Raw genomic sequence first — 24,200 nt, forward strand, 5'->3', positions numbered from 1 at the left:
GATTAAAATGTTACCTTGAACCTTATTGAGTGAACATAAGTTCTTTATACATGCTACCAAGAAATAGATGTCAAATACTAGGAAATCACTGTAAATCAGCCCCCCTTCCCCCCCTCGAGGCCCCCTCCCCCTAACTTAAATTTAAGATTTAGTATTAACCTAAATACATGGCCTTACCCCCCTACCTTATAAGCTTATGCCGCATTTCAAAAAACCCCCTGTTGTACACTCACGTAATATCATAAGTTTTGTAAGAGTGAATCTCTCGAGACACGCACGTACGCACACACACACACACACACGTATGCACGTACTACGTACGTACACACACGTGTGTTCATGCACATGCGCACACATGTTTCATCAAGCAAGGCTTTTATTTACAGTCAAGAGTTGACTACACACACACACACACACACACACACACACACACACATTATGTTCCATCGAGCTAGGCTTTTACTTGAAGTAGTCAAGAGTTGATTACACACACAAACACACACACACACACACATGTACACGCATGCACACACATTATGCCTCACAATCCATGCATAACTAGCTAGGCTTCGTTCCCACATTCAAGATTTGTGCACACACACATTATGTCCTAGTGGCATTGTTGCCCCACCAATCCATGCATAACTAGCTAGGCTTCGTTCCCACATTCAAGATTTGATTGTATCTACACACACACACATTATGTCCTAGTGACGTTGTTAAGACTTGTGTCATCCATGCATAACCAGCCAGGCTAGGCTTCCATTCACATTCAAGAGTTGCGATGGCTGTCCATGTCGTTATGATTCGTGGAGGCCTCTCAAATACCAAGAGAATCTTGGACCTTTGTCTTGAGTTCAAAAGGTAGCCAAATCGGCCTAGATCCAAGATCTTTTTGTATACTTACATTGCTTCGTTTCATAACAATTGGCAAAAAGCTTTGTTTAGTCCCCCCGACCCCTTCGCCCGGCACTCACGCACGCACACACGCACGCACACTCACTCTTTCTCACACACACACACATGTATGGATCTACCTGCTTTCATTGCGAGGCTTGATCCCCCCTAGCTGTACTGTTTAAGGTGAACGTTTTTTTAGATTTTGCATTTTCTATTTGGGTATCTTGAATTTCTGCAATTTTACAAATTTTGGGTTTGATGAGCATCTCTTTGATCTAATCTTTGTCTGCTCAGGAAATGCGAACGTGACAAGACCCACAGATCCGTGGTTTGCGTGCGAAGATTAAGGATCAGATCTGTGGTTTTATTCAACCAGAGATCATCATGGAGGAGCTTGATACAGGATGGGAAGATCTGCGAAGAGAAGCACGCAAACTAGAAGGGGACCTGGACATGAAGCTCTCCTCTTATGCAAAGCTTGGAGGCATGCTCGTCCATGGTGGTGGGTTCTCTTGAAGCTATCTTAATGACATGAAGAGATGCATCTATTTTATGAATAAACGTGCTAATACTGCATTGAATGGGCCTTAGTACATGCTTAGGTCAGTAAACTAGCTTAATTAGTTTAGTAGGTCATACTTGATTTAGTACTCATGCTTTTTTTTTTTTTGGATTGCTTCTGCCCCATTCCTGTATTGCATCTGCATCTCGGACATGGTATCTTCTTATGGCCATTCATGCTAGCGTTTACAGTCTATCACTCTTAAGCATCCATCCAAAGCATTGCCAATTTAAAGCCAATCAATATTTTGAAAGTAGAATAGTGGGTGTACTGTAGCGTTTGATGTGGCCTTGAACTGCTATGTGAGTGAAAGGCCTATTTATTGATCAAGTGTATAACTGTCAAATGCCTCTCACTTCTCAGGGCCTTGAAAAAAGAGGTTCTAGAGCACCCCCCACCATTTGATAAAGCGAGTGCCATAGTATGCAATCTGCTTAGGTGCTGCCATCTAACTGGGCGCTCATCATTTGAGATATGAGACGGAGGGGACATGCAACTGAGCAGCATACTTTTTCAAAATGGCCAGCTTTTCATGGTATTGGACCTGCTTCTTTCACATCCCCGAGGGATGTGTTGACACTCGTACTTTTTTTTTTGGATGGCAAAAGGGGAAGACCATTGAAGTGTTACATCACCGAAAAGTACTTATACAAGACAGGCCATCCACACAGTCGGCGAGTACTGAGGGTTCTTTGATTGGGTCTCATAGGCCATATTCAATCTTAGAAGAGGTAGGCCGAAAACTGTCCCGGAGCCTTTTCCAAAAATCTGAGAGAAAACACAATGAGAGGCCATGAGACTGCCAATGTCCTGCTGCCACTGGGGTGCCCTCGACCTCGGGCATATGGATCCTGTGGCCTAGCTGTGCGGTGTATGCCAAGAACGGGGTACTCAGAGTCTCCTCTGTGTCTGCAGGAACACGCAAAGTCCACTCCCTTGGGTCCCATTGGAGGCATGTGAGGGGCCGGCTCTTTCAAATCCATAAACGCCAGAGTCTCTCCCTGGTCACCTTGGTCGGAGCCTCCAATGTGGCCAGGGAGAGACTCTGGCGTCAATGTGCCACTCATGTGCATGCAATCCGATCACCCTCACCCTCTGCAAGGTGCATCCATTGAAGTCATCGAAGGGGGGCTCTAATCTCTCTAATCTGCCATGGGGCCCAATCGAGAAAGTGAGCAAGGTGCAACTCTCATCTGCGCCATGAACTGCCAAGAGAATATTATGCCTAGTAAACACACCCAGCCACTACGGGGGGTCGGGTCTAGGATAGGGGTCAACCACTCCTGAGGAATAGCAGAGTCGATGTCGAAGTTGAGTCTGTCTTTAACCCGGATCCAGCAAGGCCTCTCTCCAGAGCCTCTGGGGGGGAGTTGTTTAAATGCAAGCCAACTCCAAGGGATCTAGCAGGTACTGTGCTCAACGCTCCCCAAGATACATGAGGTCAGCCCCCAGCGTGTGGCCACTAGGTAAATGGATGAGGGGGTTCTAGATAAGGGGCTGACGAATACGCTCCTCAGAGGCTACCGAAACTGACTGCCAGGGGTCCGGCCTAAGGTGATCCCAAGCTCATAGCAGGCTGGCTGCAAATTCGTCCTCTGCAAGGTGCATCCATTGAAGTCATCCAAGGGGGGCTCTAATCTCTCTAATCTGCCATGGGGTCCAATCGAGAAAGTGAGCATGGTGCAACTCTCATCTGCGCCATGAACTGCCAAGAGAATATTATGCCTAGTAAACACACCTAGCCACTACGGGGGGTCGGGTCTAGGATAGGGGTCAACCACTCCTGAGGAATAGCAGAGTCGATGTCGAAGTTGAGTCCGTCTTTAACCCGGATCCCAGCAAGGCCTCTCTCCAGAGCCTCTGGGGGGGAGTTGTTTAAATGCAAGCCAATCTCCAAGGGATCTAGCAGGTATTGTGCTCAACGCTCCCCAAGATACATGAGGTCAGCCCCCAGCGTGTGGCCACTAGGTAAATGGATGAGGGGGTTCTAGATAAGGGGCTGACGAATACGCTCCTCAGAGGCTACCGGAACTGACTGCTAGGGGTCCGGCCTAAGGTGATCCCAAGCTCATAGCAGGCTGGCTGCAAATTCGTCCTCAAAAGCTAGGTTGAAGCTACAGGCCCGCATCTTTGTGAAGATCCATCTGGTGCTCTGTGGCCAAGGCCCTTAGGCTCAAAGTACGGGCTGATTGTAAGTATTGATTTTGGTCTATTTATAACATTTAGTTGTTTATAACTAATGTGAACGGTGTAGGTTCACACTACACTAAAACCTTGAGGACAAATAATAAACAAGGCGGACAACTCATAAGATTCGCCCCTTCATTAATCAAGTGTGGGCTGTCCTAAAGAGTGGCCATGTTGTCTGAATGTGCAGTGGAAATGAGATAGAAATCTGAGAGCAGAAAAACGCAGAAGTGCAAGAGAGGAGAAGTAGTGTGAAACTCTGCTATATACACAAGATAGCCGGTACAAAGTGTGGGGGGGGGGGGGGGGGGGGGGGGGGGGGCAAGAGCCTCTATATATATGGGCAAGGGGCATGCAGTCGGCTAGTAGAAACAGAATGACAGCCCCCCTACAGGGTCCCACGACCAGCATAGGCTGGTCGGCTGGCCCACGACCAGAACAACCTGGTCGGCTAGCTCCTAGGTGGGCCCCTCCTGGCCAATCACCTCCTACAAGCTGGCCAGGGAAAAAAATAGCTCCCACGACACAACAAAACTGGAAAACATGGAAAAAAATATGAACATGATTAGGGAGTCCTCCCACGGGCAGGCACACCCACATCGCAGGCCCTCACTGAGTATGGTACAGACAGGAGATGAATGCTAACACCCCCTCTCAGCTCCTGGATGTGGAACCAATCCCAGTGAGTTGGAGTGCTGACAGAGCATCTATTGAGGAAGAGGCTTCATGAAGAGGTCCGCCACATTGTCCTCCGTCAAACAAAAGGCTAGCAAGATGTCACCATCCGAAATCTTCTCTCGAACAAAGTGATATTATATCTCTATATGCTTGGTCCGGGCATGGAAGATCGGGTTCCGAGGAATAGCTATACAGCTCTGGTTGTCGCACTGGATGATCGTGGGTTTCTTCTGATGAAACCCAACCTTGCCAAGTAACCTCCTCAGGCACACCACCTCGCAAGGAGCACCACAAGTAGCTTGATACTTTGCCTTCTTGGAAGACAAGGCAATAGTAGGTTGCTTCTTGTTGCTCTAAGAAGTCGCTCCCGAGCCAAGGGTAAAGCCGTATCCTGAAGTAAATCTCCTCGTGTCTGGGTCTTCTCCCCAATCAGAGTCACTCCAACCTCGGAGATTGACTCGGTCCTTCGATCCCCCTCCAGTGTCAAAAGAGTCCAAGATCCTTCGTACCTTACAGATATTGCAAGATCCGCAATCTTGCATCCCAATGAGTCTTCAAAGGTGTCTGCATAAATGAGCTCAACAGCCCCATTGGAAAACTCAAGTCCAATGTGGTGTTCAGCAACCAAATCAATGAACCCGATATAAAGAGGCATCAACCTGCTCACAAGGATCATGTACAGTAGTAAGTTTGATGCCTTGAAGGCGGAGTGGACCTATAACCATGTGGCCAGGAGGGTCACTATTGGAGGAAATGTCCTCAGCGGAGCACCGAGAAAGGTGCAGATTCCTCAGCTGCAACCACGAAGATTCCAGCTTTTGAGCACTTGGAGATTATGGACACCGTAGCTTCATCTTCTTCGAGCAGGGAGGCGATTGGTCTCACTATTGGGATACTCGGGAGTGGATTTTGGATAGTGGTGCTTCCAAGCACATGAGTCCTTCCCGAGAGTTGTTAGAGGACCTTCGGAGGCAAACAGGTCACATCTTTATTGGTGACAAGTCCACTATCCCGATTCACAGTGAGGGCAGGTCGGAGATCGTCTTTGATGGCAGAGGGGGGAAGCACTCCTTCCCGGTTCTTTATGTCCCATCTCTTGGCTTTCATCTTTTGTCAGTGCATGAGGTTTGCAAAACTGGCATGCGGGTGGAGTTTGATGAGCATTCAATTGCTATTCGGAACAAAGCAACACGCCAGGTTGTTTGGGAAGGCAGACTGGAGAATGGAATTTACAAACTCTCAACACTCTCTTCTCTTACAAATACTCAGCTCGGTGATTTGTGGCATTTTCGTTTTGGCCACTTGAATGTGGACGGCTTGCAGCGCGCTTTCCGGGACCAGATGGTGGATGGCTTGCTAGATGTTGGAAGCAGGCAGGGACACTGTAGTTCTTGCATTCATGGGAAGCAGGCTTTGAAACCATTGGAGTTGGTTCACACTGACTTGTGTGGGCCTATGCGGACCCCATCTTTGGGAGGAGCCTTGTATTTCATGTTGATTGTGGATGATTGTAGCAAGTTCACATGGGTGTACTTTCTGCCACATAAGAACCATGCCTTTGCTTGGTTCAAGGACCGGTATGCTTTGGTTAAAAAGGAGCCTGGACTGTAGGTGAAGACTGTTCGGGCTGACAAAGGAGGGGAATTCTGTTCCAATGATTTTGTGCGGAGAATGGCATCAAGCGGGAGCTGGTCAATACAGGGTCTCCTTCAGAGAATGGAGTGGTTGAGCGAAAGAACCGGCTTGTGGTGGAGATGGCGAGGACGATGTTGGAGCGTTGCAACCTTCCTCGCCCACTTTGGGGAGAGGCTGTGGCTATGGCTGTCCATATCCTCAACCAATCTTCGACAACTGTAGTGCCTAAGATGACTCCATTTGAGACTTATTTTGGGTGGCAAGAAACCAGATGTGTCCCATTTCCATGTTTTTGGGAGTGAGGAGTCATGTGCCTGGAAGCACCACTATCGAGAATCCACTCCCGAGTATCCGTTGCGGAGAGTCCTCCAATCTCCTCCCTGCCTGAAGAAAATGAAGCATCGGTGTCCATCACCTCCAGGTGCACAAAAGCCGGAGTCTTCATGATTGCTGCTGAGGAATCTTCACCCTTCTCGGTCTTCCACTTGGGACACTGCCTCCAGTAGTGGCCTTTCTCGCCACAATCATTAGAGGTCCTCTCTGCCTTCAGTTTCTCGCGGTCAGCGTCGGACTTCTTCTCAGAAGACTTCTCCGATGAAGCCTTCCCTTTGCCCGAGTTACGGCCTTTCGACCGTTGGCCAGTAAAGGCCTCCGAACCTCCACCCTGAGGAGGGTTTGTGAATCATTCCTCCTGGTCTAGGACCATGGGCACAAGCTCCTCCCACGTGATGGTGCTGAGCCTGCCACTGGTAATCAAAGACGAGTAAAATGCTGAGTACGAAGAGGGCAAATGTGACAGCAACGTGATGGCCATGTCCTCTGATGATATCTCCTTCCCAGCCTAAAGAACTTCTTGCTGAAGAGCCTGCAGCTTGTTAATATGCTCCCGCATCGTCGACAACTTTGCAGGGCTCATAACCCGCATTTGTACTTCCAAGGAAATCCTCTTCATGGGCGATACCCTGTTGTAAAGTGAGGCCAAATGCTGCCATATACCTCTGGCCAGCGTCATGTGCTTTACATGATTGATTACCTGTGGTGTGCAGTTGAGGAAAATAAACGAACGGACCCTGGCGTTGACACGATCCCACATCTGTGTCTGGGCCTCCCGGTCCTTTCGGATCGACGGTAACTCCCCTTCCTCTACTTCCGGCCGTGGAACACCACCAACGACGAAATCGGCGAGGTCGTAGGACTCCAGAACGGATTCCATCATCACCTTCCATATGCCGTAGTTGCTCCCGTCCAACTGACGGTCCACCGGGAACGTGGGGAGTGTCGGGATCTTCACATGTCTCTCGGCCATCTCAAACAGATTTGCCATAGCGGGGATGTACTCTGAAAAGGGTGGGTGGGTGGGAACAAAGAAGAACTAAAACCTGCAAGTGGCTGTCCAGCAAATCAGCCCGCCTTCCTCTTGCACCTTCTCTTCCCGATCAGCCCAAAACAGTCCACCAATCAGCCACAAAACAGTCCCCCTCTTGCTCACACAAATCCCAAGACCTATCTAGGCTCTGATACCATGTCAGAATACGCAGCGGAGATGATGACCAGATCTGGGAACACAAGAGCAAAAACGCAGGCAGAAAAACAGCACAAGAGAGAGAGAGATGTAGGCGTGTAACTCTGCTTTGATATACACAAGCAGATCCATTCTCCTGGGGGACTTCAATGCCAGGACCGCCCATAACCAGACAGTATTTTATGATACATCAGAGGAGATGTTGAGGGAGCTTGATGTTAGGGATATGGGCCTATCTAGACTCTCACAGGATGAGGAACACATTGAGTATGGGCGGTATTTGATAGACATGGGGACTGCACATGGATTGGCCATCCTGAATGGCCTACAGAGATTCCCGGCAGCGGGCGGTTTCACTTGCTTTCCACATCGGCATGGTGCTAGTACAGTGGACTATGTTATGGCTCAGCCCAGTCTCATTCCCTCTTTTCAGGATTTTATGGTAGGCACTAGGCCGGTTGGAGTAGCAGTGGATCATGCTATCTTGTCCTTCACTCTCACATTTCAGTTCAGCACAGCTCCATTGGGACATCTCCACACACACTCGTTATACCTTTACGAGGGAGACTGACACCGTGTACATGGATGAGATATACAGACGCTTATATGCCGAGGAGCCGGGACGGCCATTAGATGAGCTCACTCAGATAGTGATAGAGACGTTTCATGCTGTAGCTTCACAGGCATATCCCCATAGTCAACCTACACGGAGACGATCTGGGAACATGCCCTAGAACAGATGGTATGATGAGGAGTGCAGAGAGATGAGGATCAGATTACAGAGAGAGGTGCTCATGGGTGTTACCACTCACAGACAGTCACGGATTACCTTCCGGTGCCTAGTGCGACGGAAGAAGAGGGCTTATCTTGCTCCGTTAGAGGGGGATTTGTATTAGTTATGTATGAGTCAGGACTCGGGCGAGGCATGGAGACTATTCCATGAACATTCACCATCACCAGCCATTACCTCCACAGAGATTTGGGGTGAGTATGCAGCATCCCTGTACATAGCACCAGGACAACCATTCCTGCTAGACCCATCGGAGCCATGCCCAGAGACATGTGCTTTCTTTACTGCTGAGATGGTAAGGAAAGCTATTGATAGGATGAGGACTGGGAGAGCATATGATCATGATGGTTTGGTAGCAGAGCACTTTATTCATGCCAGAGATACGCTTGCAGAGCTTATTGCTATGATGTGTAACCGAGCCATGTGTGAGGGTTTTCCTGAGACTTGGAATATATCCACGATTGTGCCTATCTTCAAGTCAGGGGATCCCATGCTTCTTGGGAATTATCGTACCATCATGATTGGTCACACATTGGCTAGATTATATGCATCTATTCTTGAGCAGGAATTGAGTAGATAGGCAGAGAGAGAGGGCATACGTGCATCAGGGCAAGCAGGGTTCAGGAGAGGTTTCTCCACTCTTGACCATATCTTGACACTCAGAGCTATTATTGAGGAGGGCAGATCATATGACAGGAGGATTTATTGTTGCTTTGTGGATTTCTGCAAAGCTTTTGACACAGTATCGAGAGCCAGACTGATGCGCAGACTACAGGAGATGGGAGTGCCCACAGAGCTGATTTGGGGAATCATGGCTTTATACAAGATAGTTGTGGGGCAGGTACGTACTACTCAGGGTATATCTGAGATGGTTCACTCCACTATTGGGGTGAAACAGGGCGGCCCCCTTTCTCCCACCTTATTTGGGATGTATGTGGATGAGGTTTCGGACTATGTAGAGCGAGAGGGTGACAGAGGAGCACAGCTAGCAGGGACATGGATTCCGTTGTTATTGTATGTTGATGATATTGTGTTGATCTCAGATTCTCCAGAGGGGATGCAGCGTCGTTTGGATGCATTGCACACGTTTGCATAGGACAGTGGACTGTCTGTTAACCTTGGTAAAACCAAGCTGATGGTGTTTAACAACACATCACAATGGGTTAGGAGGTCAGCACCCACCTTTACATATGGTCAGGAGACAGTGGAGTATACAGATGCAGATACTTACCTTGGTGTGGTTTTTAGTGGCCCACTATTTTCCTTGAGGAGAGTAGCGGAGACCAGATTGACCAGAGCTTATGTAGCATTGGGGAGACTAGAGAGGATGTGTTCGCAGGTTCAGTTTCAGGAACCTCGAACAAAGCTCTGGCTCTTGTGACACTTTGGTCACTTTAGCCATGCTGTATGGAGTGGAGATATGGGGACCCTCAGTGGATCACCACAGCCGAGCTGGTAGCACTGATAGATGGAGATGTATGGAGAGGCCCTTGGTTTCCATGATTTTACGGATGATTAGGGCCAAGGCCTCCGTACCACATGATATTACCCGTGCAGAGATGGCTGCCCCCCCCTTGGTAGTAGAGACACTCACTTGATCAGTCTCCTTTATACATAGCACTTGGGCTCTCCCTAGAGACATATATGCTCGCTTAGCCATGGAGTCTTCATGACAGTTGGCATCACAGGGAGACGGATCATGTTGGTATGCACAGATGACAGCTTGGTTCCAACTGCATGGCTTTAGTATGGACAGGCTACCTCCATTTCAGTACTCCCTGGATACACCCTCCCTCTCTCTCACACGGGCAGAGATTACCAGACTTACCAGGCAGGACTCGACTCAGCTGGACACTAGGAGGACATGGATACAGCCGACACACGAGCTTGGTACGAAGATGGCTTTCTATAGAGATCATCTTCTCCAACTCACGGAGGATGGGTTTGTGATTAGAACTAGCTACATGGATACTCATCTTTCTCATGGGGTACGGTGTGCTATTGGTCAGATGCACACATCCTCACACCAGCTAGAGATTGAGACTGGCAGACTCAGAGGAGTACCAGCTGAGGCCAGGATTTGTCAGTTGTGCCAGATGGAGCCAGAGACAGAGTTACATTACATATGTCACTGTCCAGTATATTATGAGATATGAGGCCGTTTTCACTGCCTGTTCAGAGAGGGTTTCGGACCACTTTCCAGAGTCATGAGATACCAGGATCAGAGATGCCTCGGATTATACTTGCTGGAGCTGCGTAGACATAGAGAGAGTCTCTTGAGAGGGAGGGGATCAGAGAGGGAGAGACACCTACAGAGGCATATTACAGACTTTTTTCGACCAGAGATTGAGCAGTCAGGCCAGCAGGCATTGCAGCTAGCCCCAGAGTATAGCCGCACCAGAGGTACACTGATTGATCAGGCTATAGAGCTCGGGCGGTCCAGGCGCCCCAAGATGAGAGGCCCATCTCGACATTGGCGGAGACTACAACAGAGGATCAGGACCATACTAGCACGGCATGGGAGACGTCCAGTCAGAGTACTCACCATGGAGGACATTGAGGATATCCGCCATCGACCAATGAGAGACATCTTTGGATAGTGATGTATATGATGCTTACCTTTGTTGCTGGAGTTTTCCTTCCCAGATGTTATCCATTAGGAGCTCCTAGTACCTTACGTTTCCTCATAGTTGTTGTTTCAGTTTCAGTTAGTTGTTTAGTTGTTTTAGCTTTTCTTACACAGACATTGTATCAGATCCACCAATTGTTGTAACCTTTTTGGTCTCATAGGTCATTTTGGCCTTTTGAAGACGTTAATATATCATTTCATTTCATTTCTCTCTCTCTCTCTCTCTCTCTCTCTCTCTCTCTCTCTCGCCATTGAGTTATGCAGAGCTCGACTGATGGGGAGAAACAGTTAGGGTTTCACTTGTGTGGGAGACATACACAGAGAAGCAAGGGAGAGAGAGAGAGAGAGTTGTGGGGATAAGTCAACTCATGAGGCATGAGTGTGTGACTCCCCTATCACACATGTATATTGCACTAGTACACATAGTGCACTTAGTACATTAAAAGTACTAAGTGTACTATGTACTATAACTTATGGGCTTGTACACACTATAAGGGTGGGCATAACGCCTTTACCCCAACAACCTCCCACTTAAAGGCATAGTGCCCTTAAATGAAGGAAAAGAAAAAATCAGCATGTACATGATAATATACAAGGCCAAATCAAGGGTGAAACTGGCCTCATCCAATGCCCATCAAGTGTCTGCAATGAGCAAACCGCTCCGGAGGCAAACTCTTTGTCAACAGATCAGCCGGGTTGTCATCCGTGTGAATCTTAACAAGCTGAATTTGCTTGTTCTCTATCACCTCTCTGATGAAGTGATACTTCACATCCACATGCTTCGTCTTTGCATGAAAGACAGGGTTCTTTGCCAACTGGATGGCACTCTGACTATCACAATGCAACAATGGAATATCCCCTGTATAGCCCAAATCAACCACTAACCGAGATAGCCATAATGCCTCCTTGCAAGCCTCTGTGGCTGCAATATACTCGGCCTCTGTAGTAGATAAGGCAGTGCACTTCTGCATCCTGGATATCCATGACATAGCACCTCCTGTGAATGTAAACACATAACCGGTAGTAGACTTCCGGTTATCTGGATGACCGGCATAATCCGAATCCGTGTAACCATGCACTAATGCATCCTGTTTGCCAAAGCAAATGCACAAATCCTGTGTGCCCTTCAGGTATCTCATGACACCTTTCACTGCTTCCCAATGCTTCTTCCCAGGGTTGGCCATGTATCTAGAAACCACTCCCACTGCAAATGCAATGTCCGGCCTAGTAGCAACCATGGCATACATGAGACTGCCACAAGCTGAAGCATACGGAATCTTGGCCATATCAGCCCTGTCTCTATCCGACTGTGGGCTGTCCATAGCACTGAGTTTCACATATGGAGGCAAAGGAGTACTAGTCTTCTTCCCCCCGTCCATATTGAACCTCTGCAAGACTTTGCCAATGTATTCCTTCTGAGACAAATACAACACATGCTGATTTCTGTCCCGAAGTATCCGCATACCCAAGATGTGATTTGCATCACCCAAATCCTTCATATCAAAGGTTTCATGCAGCCTCTTCTTCAAAGCATCCATCTCTTTACGAGATTTTCCGGCAATCAACATATCATCAACATACAAAATGAGAATCAATAGACTGCCATCCAAAGCTTTCTTGGTGTACAAGCAGTGATCTATGTCACTTCTCCTGAATTTCTGTGATTTCATGAATGTATCAAATTTATGATACCATTCTCTTGGTGCCTGTTTGAGTCCATAAAGACTCTTTTTCAGCTTGCATACAAGCTTCTCCTTTCCACTCACTGCATAACCCTCTGGCTGCTGCATATATATCTCCTCATGGAGATCACCGTGAAGAAAAGCAGTCTTCACATCCATCTGAATCAAGTCCAGATCATCATGCGCAACCAAAGCTAACACAGCTCTAAGTGTGGTCATTTTGACCACTGGAGAGAAGATCTCATCAAAGTCCACACCATATTCCTGCTTAAAGCCCTTTGCCACTAACCTGGCTTTGTATCTTGGCTTTGCATCTGGTGCAACTTTGAGCCTGTATACCCACTTGCATGGCAAAACCTTCTTGCCTGCAGGCAAAGGCACCAACTTCCAAGTTCCATTTTTGTGCAGAGAATCCATCTCTGATTTCATGGCACGCTCCCATAGAGCTTTGTCTGCCCTCTGTAAAGCCTCTTTATAACATGAGGGCTCCCCACAGTCAGTGAGCATCAAGTAGTCAACCCCTGGAACAAACCTGTCAGGGACTCTGGAGGGTCTAGTGGACCTCCGTACCCAATGACCATCATTTGCAGGTTGCTGTCCAGCCTGCATATCACCCATTGGTGGCTCCTGTTCCATGCCATAAGGCTGAAATATCATGCCCGGTATCTCCTCCAACTGTGGTATATCCATAGGGATATCTTCTGCCATCTCTGGCTGTCCATTTGGACCATTTTCAGCACCATTTAAGGGCTGGTTTTCCTGCTGTAATGGCTGATTTACAGCCCTTTGTTGTTGTCCATGATGTCCATCATCATCAAAGATGACTCTGCCAGGCTCCTGTTGCCTTGCAGGCTCCTTATACATGCATGTTTCATCAAAAATGACATCATTGCTGCGTATGATCTTTCTATTCATGGGATCCCAAAGTCTATACCCCATTTCACCTCTGTCACCATATCCTAGGAATATGCATTTATGAGACTTAGGATCAAGTTTGGTGCGCATTTCCCTGCGTATGTGCACGTACGCAACGCAACCAAACACTCTCAAGTGCTTGTATGACGGAGGCTTCCCTGTCCATACTTCTTCTGGCACTTTCCCACCAAGCCTCGTGTTAGGTGACCTGTTTATAAGGTGAACGGCTGTCATAACAGCTTCAGCCCAAAAACCATGAGGTAATGCAGCATGTGACAACATAGAACGGACCTTCTCCTGTATGGTCCTGTTCATCCTCTCTGCTGTCCCGTTTTGTGGAGGATCATAAGGAGTAGAGAGCTCCCTCTTGATGCCTTTAGCATCACAAAAGTCCTGAAACTGTTTGGACGTATACTCTCCACCATTGTCGGAACGCAAAGCCTTCAGTGTTTTGCCAGTTTGATTCTCAACAAGAGCAACAAACTTCTGAAACACTGAGAATGTATCACTCTTCAAGCGAAGAGGATAAACCCACACCTTTCGTGTGGCATCATCAATAAAAGACACAAAGTATTTTGCCCCTCCCAAAGAAAGCTGAGGCATCTCACATACATCTGTATGCACAAGCTCTAACTGAGCATCTTTTTGTCCAAGAGCTTTCTTGTGGGGGCACTGTAGTTGCCTACCATATATGCAATGCTCACAAAACTGAAAACTTGAAAACTTTAGAGAAGGCAAGTAACCCAAACGAGACAATTGCTCCATTCCCTTGACACTCATGTGTCCCAACCGGCTATGCCACATAGAAATTTCCGGCAGCTCGGTTGCATTTACATTAGCATGGTGACAAACACCTGCATGCATGAAATAAAGAGTGTCCACCTTAGAGCCTCTGGCAACAACCAGTGAGCCCTTACTAATTTTCCACTTTCCACTACCAAATGTGGTAACATAATCAGCATCATCAAGCTGTCCAGTAGAAAGCAGATTCTTCTTGATCTCAGGCACATGCCTGACATCATGGAGCATAAGCTGTGAGCCATCTGAAAACACAAGCCTCAATCACCTCTGCCAAGAATCTTGCATGCATGGTTATCACCCAAATAAACCACTCCTTCATTGCCAGCAGTATACCTGACAAACAAGTCTCTGCAACCTGTGACATGAAAGGAGGCACCTGAATCAATGATCCATGAGTGCATACCATGACCACCTGTAAGAAGTGAATGGGCATCAAGTGAAGAAGTAAATAGGACCTCATCCTCACTGCCACCTGCATGTGACACATTGATTTCTTCAATCTTGACTCCACTTTTGCCCTTCGGCTTTACATCTTTGGCTTCATCCTTGTCTTTGTCTTTGCCTTTTCCCTTTTCTTTTTGATCATTTTTCCATTTGTAGCATTGCTTTTTAATGTGTCCCTTCTTGCCACAATAATGGCATTCCAAATCCTTTTTGGAGCGAGACCTGCTCCTTCCCCTTTCTTGGCTTTTCCCCCTTTGCTGGGATCTCCCACGTGCATTCATTGCATTGGACTTTCCAACAGAGTTGTTTTTCCTGTTCATCTCTTCTTGAAGAAGAGCACCCTCAACATCTGCATATGACAGCATAGCATTCGAATTGCTAGTGGCTGTCCTGAATGTGTCCCAACTCTCTGGCAAAGTGCATAACAAAAAAGTGGCTTTGAACTCATCGTCCATTGCCAACTTTTTATTAATGACCTGGCTGACAATACCATTAAACTCATTTAGATGGGCTGTCATAGAAGCCCCTTCCTTCATCTGAAGGCCTATGAGTTTCTTCAACCAATACACTTTGCTTGAGGCACTTTGTTGGGCATACAAGTCCTGCAATCTCTGCCACATTCCCCAAGCTGTCTTCTCTTCACGAATGCTGAAAAGTAACGAGTCTGACACAGACAACATGATAGTAGATCTTGCCAGCTCATCCATATCTTCCCACTCTTCAGCAGTAAGAGAAGCGGGCATGACACCCCTTTCTTTGATAGGCTTGTGCTGCTTTTTCTGGAGCAACACATTGTAGCACTGGGTTTGCCAAATATCATAATTATGCGAGCCTTCAAGCTTCTTGATGTGAAGCAATGAAGAGCTCTCACCTGTGGTTGCCATAGCAAAATGCAACCTGTAATGCCTGACTCCCTGCAAATGTGCAAACACTGCACCCAAGATGTGCAAACACTGCACCCAAAGCACACAAAGTGCTCACAAATGTTCTCCCAAGCTTTATCTCCCACTGCGGAAGCAAGAATGCAACTTTTCTCCCACTTTATGTGATGAAAACACCAAAATCTGGTTGCTGCAGATTTTGGACAGCACCTTAAATGTGCTCTTTTGCCCTTCCAAAGTGCTGTACAGCAGTACCAAGTGCTCACCAATGATGTACCAAACCTGTACCGGCAAGTTCAGCAGCTGAAATTGAACCTTTTGGTCACTCAAAACAGTGTACAGCCATGCCAAAACATGCACAAAGCTGTGCCAAATCTGTACCAGCAGGTACAATAGCAATAATTGCTCTCCTGGCTGTCCAAATGAGTGAAAATCAGACTTTAACAGTCCTGTACGCTGCATACAACAGTCCCGAACAGAAATTGGGCAAAAGCCCCTTGACTGCAAGCTGATTTTTGAGGATTCAAGGCATAAATGTCTTGCCTGCTGCTTTGCCAAGCTCAACAAGCATACAAACTTGAAAAGCCCCTTGATTTGAGATCAATTTCTGATCATGCATGGTACATTGGCGCACAGGAAGGCATCCAGAGTGTTCACGATGCTTCCCCCTGGCCACATATACATCAAATACATGAAAGCCCCTTGATTTACAGGCACATTGAGTGCTTGTAAGGCATCAGCACATTATCCACAGCATCAAATGCGATTGCCTGCATGCAAATCAACCAAATCGGCACAAAAGCCCCTTGATTTGCACTGCAATTTGCTGCAATTTTGCCCAAATGTGCGATTTTTCACATCATACAGCATGTATGAGTGCTTAATTGCACAATTACATCAAAAGCCCCAAATTTCGACATCCAAGTTCCTGCAAATTGATCCTGATTTGACCAATTTCCTGCAAATTGATCCTGATTGTGACCAATGTCACCCAATTTTGCCAATTTTGCTCAAAAATTGAGCAATTCGGCGCCTGTATCTGCTCAATTAATGATTGCACCTGCTCAATTGCAAATCCCAAAAAGAAATTGAAGCAAATACCTTGATTTCTGATTTTCTGTTGCAGGAAAGGGGGGTGATGAATTCGGTGCTGATGTTGCTGCTGTTTTTCTTGGGAAGGGGTGTGGGCTCTTTTCTTTATTCTTTCCCTTGCGAGTGGTTTGTTCTGGGAATCAGCAAAACGACACCTGCACACACCAACCGTCACGAAGATGGCAGATGGCGTCAACGACCGTCTGAACAGCGCAGTTTGAGAGCTTCGGCAATGGCGGAACGCTTGGGCGATGGCACCGTGTAGGTGAGAGCTTGGGCGATGGCGCCGTGTGGGTGAGAGCGATGCCGCCTGTTTCGCCTAGTACTAAGACTAGTACTCGATGGACGCCCCGCTATGCTGCTTTGGCGTTCGCTTCAGTTCGCTCGCCTTGTGCTGCTGCCTTCGCCAATGGCTCAACGCCCGCCTGACGTATTCGCCTAGCGCCACTCGCCTAGGTGTGCGCTTATGTTCGCTCCACGCTTGACGCCACGCTAGACTGCTGTAGGCGCCTGGCTGCTGTGATTCAGCACAGAAGTGGCTTCCGCCACCTTCTCCTTACGCCCACCTATCTACTACAGCTGCGTGCTGGTCGCTTCTAGCTTGACTGGAGACTCTGAAAACAACAAAGGACCAGGGAAGAATCTGCTTGCACCGAATGGCTCTGATACCAGTTGATGGGGAGAAACAGTTAGGGTTTCACTTGTGTGGGAGACATACACAGAGAAGCAAGGGAGAGAGAGAGAGAGAGTTGTGGGGATAAGTCAACTCATGAGGCATGAGTGTGTGACTCCCCTATCACACATGTATATTGCACTAGTACACATAGTGCACTTAGTACATTAAAAGTACTAAGTGTACTATGTACTATAACTTATGGGCTTGTACACACTATAAGGGTGGGCATAACGCCTTTACCCCAACATCGACGCCCCAGACTCCATGGCCCTCGCCCACGGCCACGCCACCACAGGAGGATCCGGGCCATCATCGCAGGACCTTCTCGCGCCAGCTCAATTCTACCACCTTGAGCATCATGTCATAGCGTCCCATGAGGGATGCATAAGGGTGATATGAGAGCTCTCTGCTCATGTACATAGATCATATTTTATAGTTCTAGATTTTTGTTATCTTTCTTTATTCCTATTTTGTACCCAAGATGATGTACCTCATGGATATGATGTAACCTTTTGGTCTCATAGGTCATTTTGGCCTTTTGAAGACGTTAATACAACTTTCTTTCTTTCTCTCTCTCTCTCTCTCTCTCTCTTGCCTCAGTGCATAGGTGCATGTGACATGCACAATCACAGACTCTCATCATTGGGTGGGGAGAGAGAGAGAGAAATGAAATGATATATTAACGTCTCTAAGAGGCCATAATGGCCTATGAGACCAAAACTGAGAGTACATCTGAAGTTGGTGTCTCATCAAAGAGAACAACCAAATGAAACGGAAAAGTACAATAAACTGAATGTCTTACAGTTATAAGAACTGTAAGTAAGACTCCTAGATGATACTGAGTAGAAAATACTGGAAAATGTATATCAAGCAGATCCATGTATGCTGATCAGTTGAAGTGTTGCCCTCTCCTCATATCAAATATCTCCGCCATGGATCTGTCTAGAATGGAGAGGTCGTAGAAGAGAGGTAGGCGCCTCCGATGTCGAGCAATAATGGCTCTGATCTGGCGATGGTAAGGATGCCATGGTCGGGATCCTGGTGGGCGTGGCCGACGAGCACGACATAAGACGATTGCTCTATCAGTGGTGACTCCCTGGCAGCGTGGCTGGTGCCCTGATGGCGCGATGGAGGAGGTATCAAGAGGTGTGGGGGCTGGGTTGCTGGTGCTGGTGCTAGTGCCGAAGAAATCTGTCAAGATCCTCTGTCTAGGTACATCATGGCTCGGTCTCCTGTCTGCCAAGAGGCTCTCTTTGTGTCTCCTGAGCTCAAGTAGGAACAATCCCAGGCATCTCTGATCCTCAAACTCCATGACCCTGCATAATGGCCCAAAACCCTCTCGGAAGAGACAGCGATATCTCCCTCGGATCTCATAATAGACTGTACATTGGCAAATGTAGTGCTCCTTTGTCTCTGCCTCCTGGTAGCATAACTTACAAATGCGGTCATTTGAGATCTGATGCACGTATCGCCCTGTCTCAATCCACAGTTGGTGTGATGAGGTCTGGATTTGTCCAATGGCACAATGTATCCCATGTGATAGGTGTAGATCCATGTACGCCGGGCGGGTGATAAAATCATCTGGTGAGGTGTGTAGAAAATGGCTCTTGTAATGAGCCATTTTCGTGCCTAAGGGCTCAAGGGGACTAGTCCATGTCCGCTCTGTGTCCACTCTGACGATATCCATCCTAATCATGCGGTTCTGCTCTGAGCGGGTGAGATTCAAAAATGGACAATCCAGGTTGTAGTGAAAGGGTGGTAGTGCCTCTATCCGCAAACCATGTAGGTCAAACCATAATCTAATCTGAGCATACCAGCAATGAGTATCTCCATCCTCTGCCAACTGTATGGATGAGGTCAATGCCAATCGGGAGTACCTCTGTTGAGGGAGCTCCCATAGCCACTGTAAAAAGGTAATTGCCTGGAATAGGGCCTCGGTCACTACTGGTGCGGCACCCAGCTCAGAACAATCTCATGTGGTACCGATGATTTGCTCCGAATCATGCGTTCAATCATCACAATCAATGATCTCTCTAAGATCTGTGATGTATGCTGGGCCCCCAAATTGGAGCTCCGTATAGGAGGGTTGGTGTGACAACTGTATCAAATAGCCACAATTTGGTGCGTGGTATGTGTGCACATTGCCTCTCAAGTGCCCCCAAGGCTGCATGCCCTTGAGCTAATCTAGCTGCTGCTGCCTCCTTCCAGGGAGAAACGCGGTCCTGTGAAAGTAACTCCCATGTAGACATATGACCTGACGTACTCAACCGGCTCCCCTCGGAAAGTGAACTGAGGCTCTGATCTCGTCACCCATGCCTGTGTGGTGTTAAACATCATAACCTTGGTTTTCCCAAGGTTTACTGTCAGATCTCTATCTGCACACAGAATGCCTGTAATGCATCCAGATGTCTCTGTAATCCCTCCGGAGAGTCTGAGATTAGAACAATAACATCCGCATCAACACCCCTGCCAGGCATGCCCCTGGGCTTGCCAATTTGTCTACATAATCGGAGACCACATCAATGTACAATCCAAAGAGGGTGGGTGATAGCGGACATCCCTGCTTCACCCCTATCATGCCGGTGACCATATCGGATAGTCCGCCTGGAGCTCGGACTTTGCCTGTCACAGACTCATACAAAGCATATATCCCCCATTGCATATCCTCAGGTACCTCAATGTCATGCAATCTATGCATAAGCCTAGCACGTGGGACGGTATTGAAGGCTTTGTGGAAGTCCACAAAGCAGCAATATATCCTTCTCTTCTGTGCCTTGCCCTCTTCAATAAGTGCCCAAAGTGTCAGTATGTGATCCAAGGTAGTAAATTCTCTCCTGAAGCCGGCTTGTCCTTGTGCTCGATGACCATGCCTCTCTGCCCAGCGGCTCAGCTCTGACTCCAATATAGAGCCATATAGCTTGGCCAAGTAATGACCAATCATGATCGTTATATAGTTGCTTGGTACCATGGGGTCCCCACTCTTAAAGAGTGGTACAATGATATGCTCTGTCCAGCTTGCTGAGAAACCCTCACAAATGGCACGGTTAAACACATGTACGATTAGCGGAGCCAAAGTATCACGTGCATATGAGAAGTGCTCTCCAACTAGCCCATCATGATCTTGTGCCTTTCCATTCTGTAATTTGTCTATCGCATCTAGCACCATCCGCATAGTAAAAAAGGTGCTGCTAGCTGGTCTAGCTCCCAGTGGAGGGGGGGTGGGGGGCTGTCCTAGTGCATCATATAGCTCTCTAGCATAAGCATGCCATGCCTCAGGTGCAATAATCGGAGTACCAGGCTGTCTCTTGTAACATCTTCCATGCCCTCTTGCTGTCCTTCCCCAGGAAGAGTTGGTAGATCTCCTCCTCTAACTTAGCCAGGTAGGCTCGTTTCTTCCTTTGCACAAGGCGCCGAAAGATCATCCTGGCCTGTCTATGCGTGAGTCCCAATGGCAATCTCACGTTGTAGCTGTGCTCGTGTCTCACAACACTCATCATCGTACCAACTGTTCTGTGGGGCAGTGCTGCGGGGGGGTGTGGAAGGGATCATAGTGCAGGGAAATGCATATGAGGCGGATGCATGTAGTACACCTGCCAATCCTCTCGTAATCTCGTCCAGAGGGCTATGCGGGTCTAAAGCAAACAAGCCATCAGATATTGCATCTCGGTAAGCTCCAGCTGTCTCACGTGTAAACTGATATCTCGGGTACCTAGGTAGATGAGTGGCTGGTCCATCTCTCGGGGGTCTACCTACTAGTGTGAAACTCCGGTATGCATGATCGGCTGCTATGCCAATGGGCCGATTGGAAATCGTGAAACCCTACACATCAGGTATCAATGAAGGAGATCCCATCAAGTAGTCCACTGGGCTTGCTCCCCCTTTAGAGTTCCAGTGTGTGAGAGCATCTAGATTGTAATCCTTGCCATCTCGATAGGCCATTGTATATGACCAACCCATGTGCACTCCCGAGTGTGAGAAAATGCTTGCCATAGTCAGTAATCTCCCCCTCGTCCTGTGCTGATCTCCGCAACCCTACATCCTCTACCGTGATCTCCCGGTACATAGCCTCCTGAGTAGCATACAACTCTGTTTGCTCTGTGCCTGTACATGCATTAAAGTTTCCCAATAGTAATATGTCTCCCATGCTGGAAAACCTCATGATATCATCATATAGTTGCATATAGGGCGACTCTCCTGATGGTGCAAACCTGGAGTGGGCTGGGGGAAAGTAGCATACCGCCACACATATAGCTCGCGGAGCCCCTCTTTGCATACCCGGACCCACATGTACCTCACATCTGCATCTCTATGTACCACATATATTTTGTCACGAAGCTCCTCCCTGAAAAGTATTGCCACTCCTCAAGATCCTCTGCTACCTCCCACTGTGCGTGGCTGAGGGCGGAACACTGATTCCCATCTATAACCCCGCACGTCAAGAAGCCTCTTGTTTGTGCGTTGATGGGTCTCCGTATACGTAGCAATATCACTGTGTTTGAAAGTATCCTGCATCTGTTCCAAGGGCTCCATTGCAATTCCACATTGTGAATCGCAAGGTCTCATAGGCCGCGCACCGTCAAGCGGGCCTCCTCTCCGTAATGATGACTCGGCCATCTCTGTATACCGCCCATTTCCCCTCTTTCCTTGCCTCAAGCACACGTGGCATGTGTTCCTTCCAATGTGCAGTGTGCTATCTGTGTTGGTGTAAGGTCCTCATCCAAATAAATCTTTTCCTCCTTAAGGGCCATCCTTTTGGAGAGGAAGGCCTTCTTCTTCTCCAAGTCACCAAACGTGATGATCAATATCTTCGCCCTGGTTTCATCTCTGCCTACTTGCCATGCTCCAGTAATGGGTACATCAGTGGCTCCGATTTTTGTTGCAAGAGCTTTTGCATCCTCTTGGGGATTTCCCTTATCTTCCTAACCAACTACACGTACATGTAAGGCACGTGCCCGTCTCTTGGCTTCCTCTTCCAAAGTGGCATTCATCACCTCTACTTTATTGACTGGTGTATCCTTCTGCTTTTTTACTACTTCAATCCATGGGCTGACTTCCTCAATTTGTTTCTTTGTGGCATTGGCAATTTCAGCCCATGAATACATTTCCTTCTCACCCGCAGCCACTTTTGCCTTACATGATTCCAAAGTGTTTTGCATTTTTGTGATGTCTTTTTCGCGGCCGGCCATACATGTCTTCAAGGTGCCTTCGTACGATGCAACCGTTGTGCCAATCTCCCGGAGCATGTCATCCTTCCATTTCTGCATCTCTTTTTTCATTTCTGTGTGCATCAAGGCTTGGGCTACTTCCATCTCAACCCGTACGTGGACTTGCATTTCTCCCTTCAATTGGGCATATATCTCTTCCTTTAGCGTTTCACATATCACTTTCTTTTGGGCATGCATCTGCGCAGTACATTCCTTTTCAAGCTCCTCTCACACGGTGTTCATCTCTGTCCTTATGTGCAGCTGTATCTCCTCATAAAGGGCCTCATCTCGTCAAGCCATCTTCGCAAGCCTTCGTGAGCCAGGGGACATGATCCCTTCCCTCAGTCTTTTGCGGTAGGCATTTGGTGCCTTCGTGGGGGTGTGAAAGGTTGTCTCACAGAGAGAAAGAAAGAAAGAAAGAAAGTTACATTAAACGTCTTCAAAAGACCTAATGGATCTATGAGACCAAAAGTGATACAATAGTGTCCATGTAATCTCATCATGGTGGTTTTGAGTAAATTTGGATGTTTGGTGTTGGGCCAAGTCTAGGTCTCTCTTGTATCTTTATTTGCATATATGAAGAGTAAGATTTTTATGGCTTTCATCAGGGTATATGGAAAGTGGATCTGCATCTGATGTTCTAGGGGGAGATGGCTCATGGAAGTCTATGGAAATGGAGATAGAGTCCCTTTTGGAGAAACTGCTTGATGTGAATGATTCTATGAGTCGCTGCGCTGCAGCTGCTACTCCAACCATGTCAGTGACTCAAAAGCTTGCACGACATAGGGACATCCTTCACGAGTTTACGCAGGTTGTATACAATTGCAATTAAAAAAAAAACTTTTTGAGTGATAAGAGACATCTTCTTGTATTCTGAATTGTAATGGATTCTCTTTTGTCCTTGATAGGTTTCTCTTTAAGAAAGGAACGATTTAAGTTTTCTGAAATGTAAAGTTGTAGCATTGTGTCCAGTCATATTACATTTGTGAAGTAGTAATATTATGATAACTTTGGTCATGTCACATGAATCACTTCTAGACAGAAGATGCAGGTGCCATGACCCTGGTTCTGATATACCTCAGTACACTGTACCTCTTTCTTGGGAACACTAGGGTCAGGGTAAGCAGATAGTGCTGGCCATCGTGAGCACTACATATACATGGGACAGGGGCTCTGAGTGTGAACTTCACATCCTGAGGAGGTTCAGAACTCTGGAGGTGGTGGACAGATGAGTGATGTTTTCTCTATAGCAGAACAACCCTTGCACTATAGATTTTCCAGCTCTATATGCACAGTATCTTGTTCCAGTAATTATGTAAATGATGCAATACATGCAGCAACATCAGTTTCAAATGCATCAGCAGTATGGACAGCGCTAGGCTCAGTGCAGAAACTTAGTTCGCTCTGTTAGTAATGCCTAACATTAGAATAGAAATTTAATGCAGAGCAATCAGCCACAGAGAAGCAACCTCAGGATAATCAACTTACAATGTTTGGGTTGTAGATGTGGCATGAACAAACAGGCGAAGAAAGGCAATGCGCTTTGTCAGTAATGTGAAGAGGCAGAGGAGGCTCGAGCCTGCAAAAGAAGGAAGCCGAAGT

At 47.4% G+C, this 24,200-nt stretch overlaps 1 protein-coding gene across 2 annotated transcripts in view; it reads left to right on the forward strand.

Moving 5' to 3' along the window:
• Positions 1 to 885: 885 nt before the first annotated feature.
• Positions 886 to 24,200, forward strand: part of LOC147638662 (Golgi SNAP receptor complex member 1-2-like) — a 45,602-nt gene continuing 22,287 nt past the window's right edge. The window contains exons 1-3 of one of the 2 annotated variants that reach the window (XM_086798613.1): positions 886 to 1,083; positions 1,195 to 1,402; positions 23,207 to 23,409. In XM_086798613.1, the coding sequence (XP_086654739.1) occupies positions 1,285 to 1,402; positions 23,207 to 23,409 (321 nt within the window). In that variant the 5' untranslated portion in view covers positions 886 to 1,083; positions 1,195 to 1,284. The remainder of the gene's footprint in view (positions 1,084 to 1,194; positions 1,403 to 23,206; positions 23,410 to 24,200) is intronic. The other variant, XM_086798614.1, reaches the window with a different exon arrangement.

The sequence above is a fragment of the Cibotium barometz genome, chromosome 5, assembly GCF_041138505.1.
Source record: "Cibotium barometz isolate CiBa-2024 chromosome 5, ASM4113850v1, whole genome shotgun sequence".
Taxonomy (NCBI): domain Eukaryota; kingdom Viridiplantae; phylum Streptophyta; class Polypodiopsida; order Cyatheales; family Cibotiaceae; genus Cibotium; species Cibotium barometz.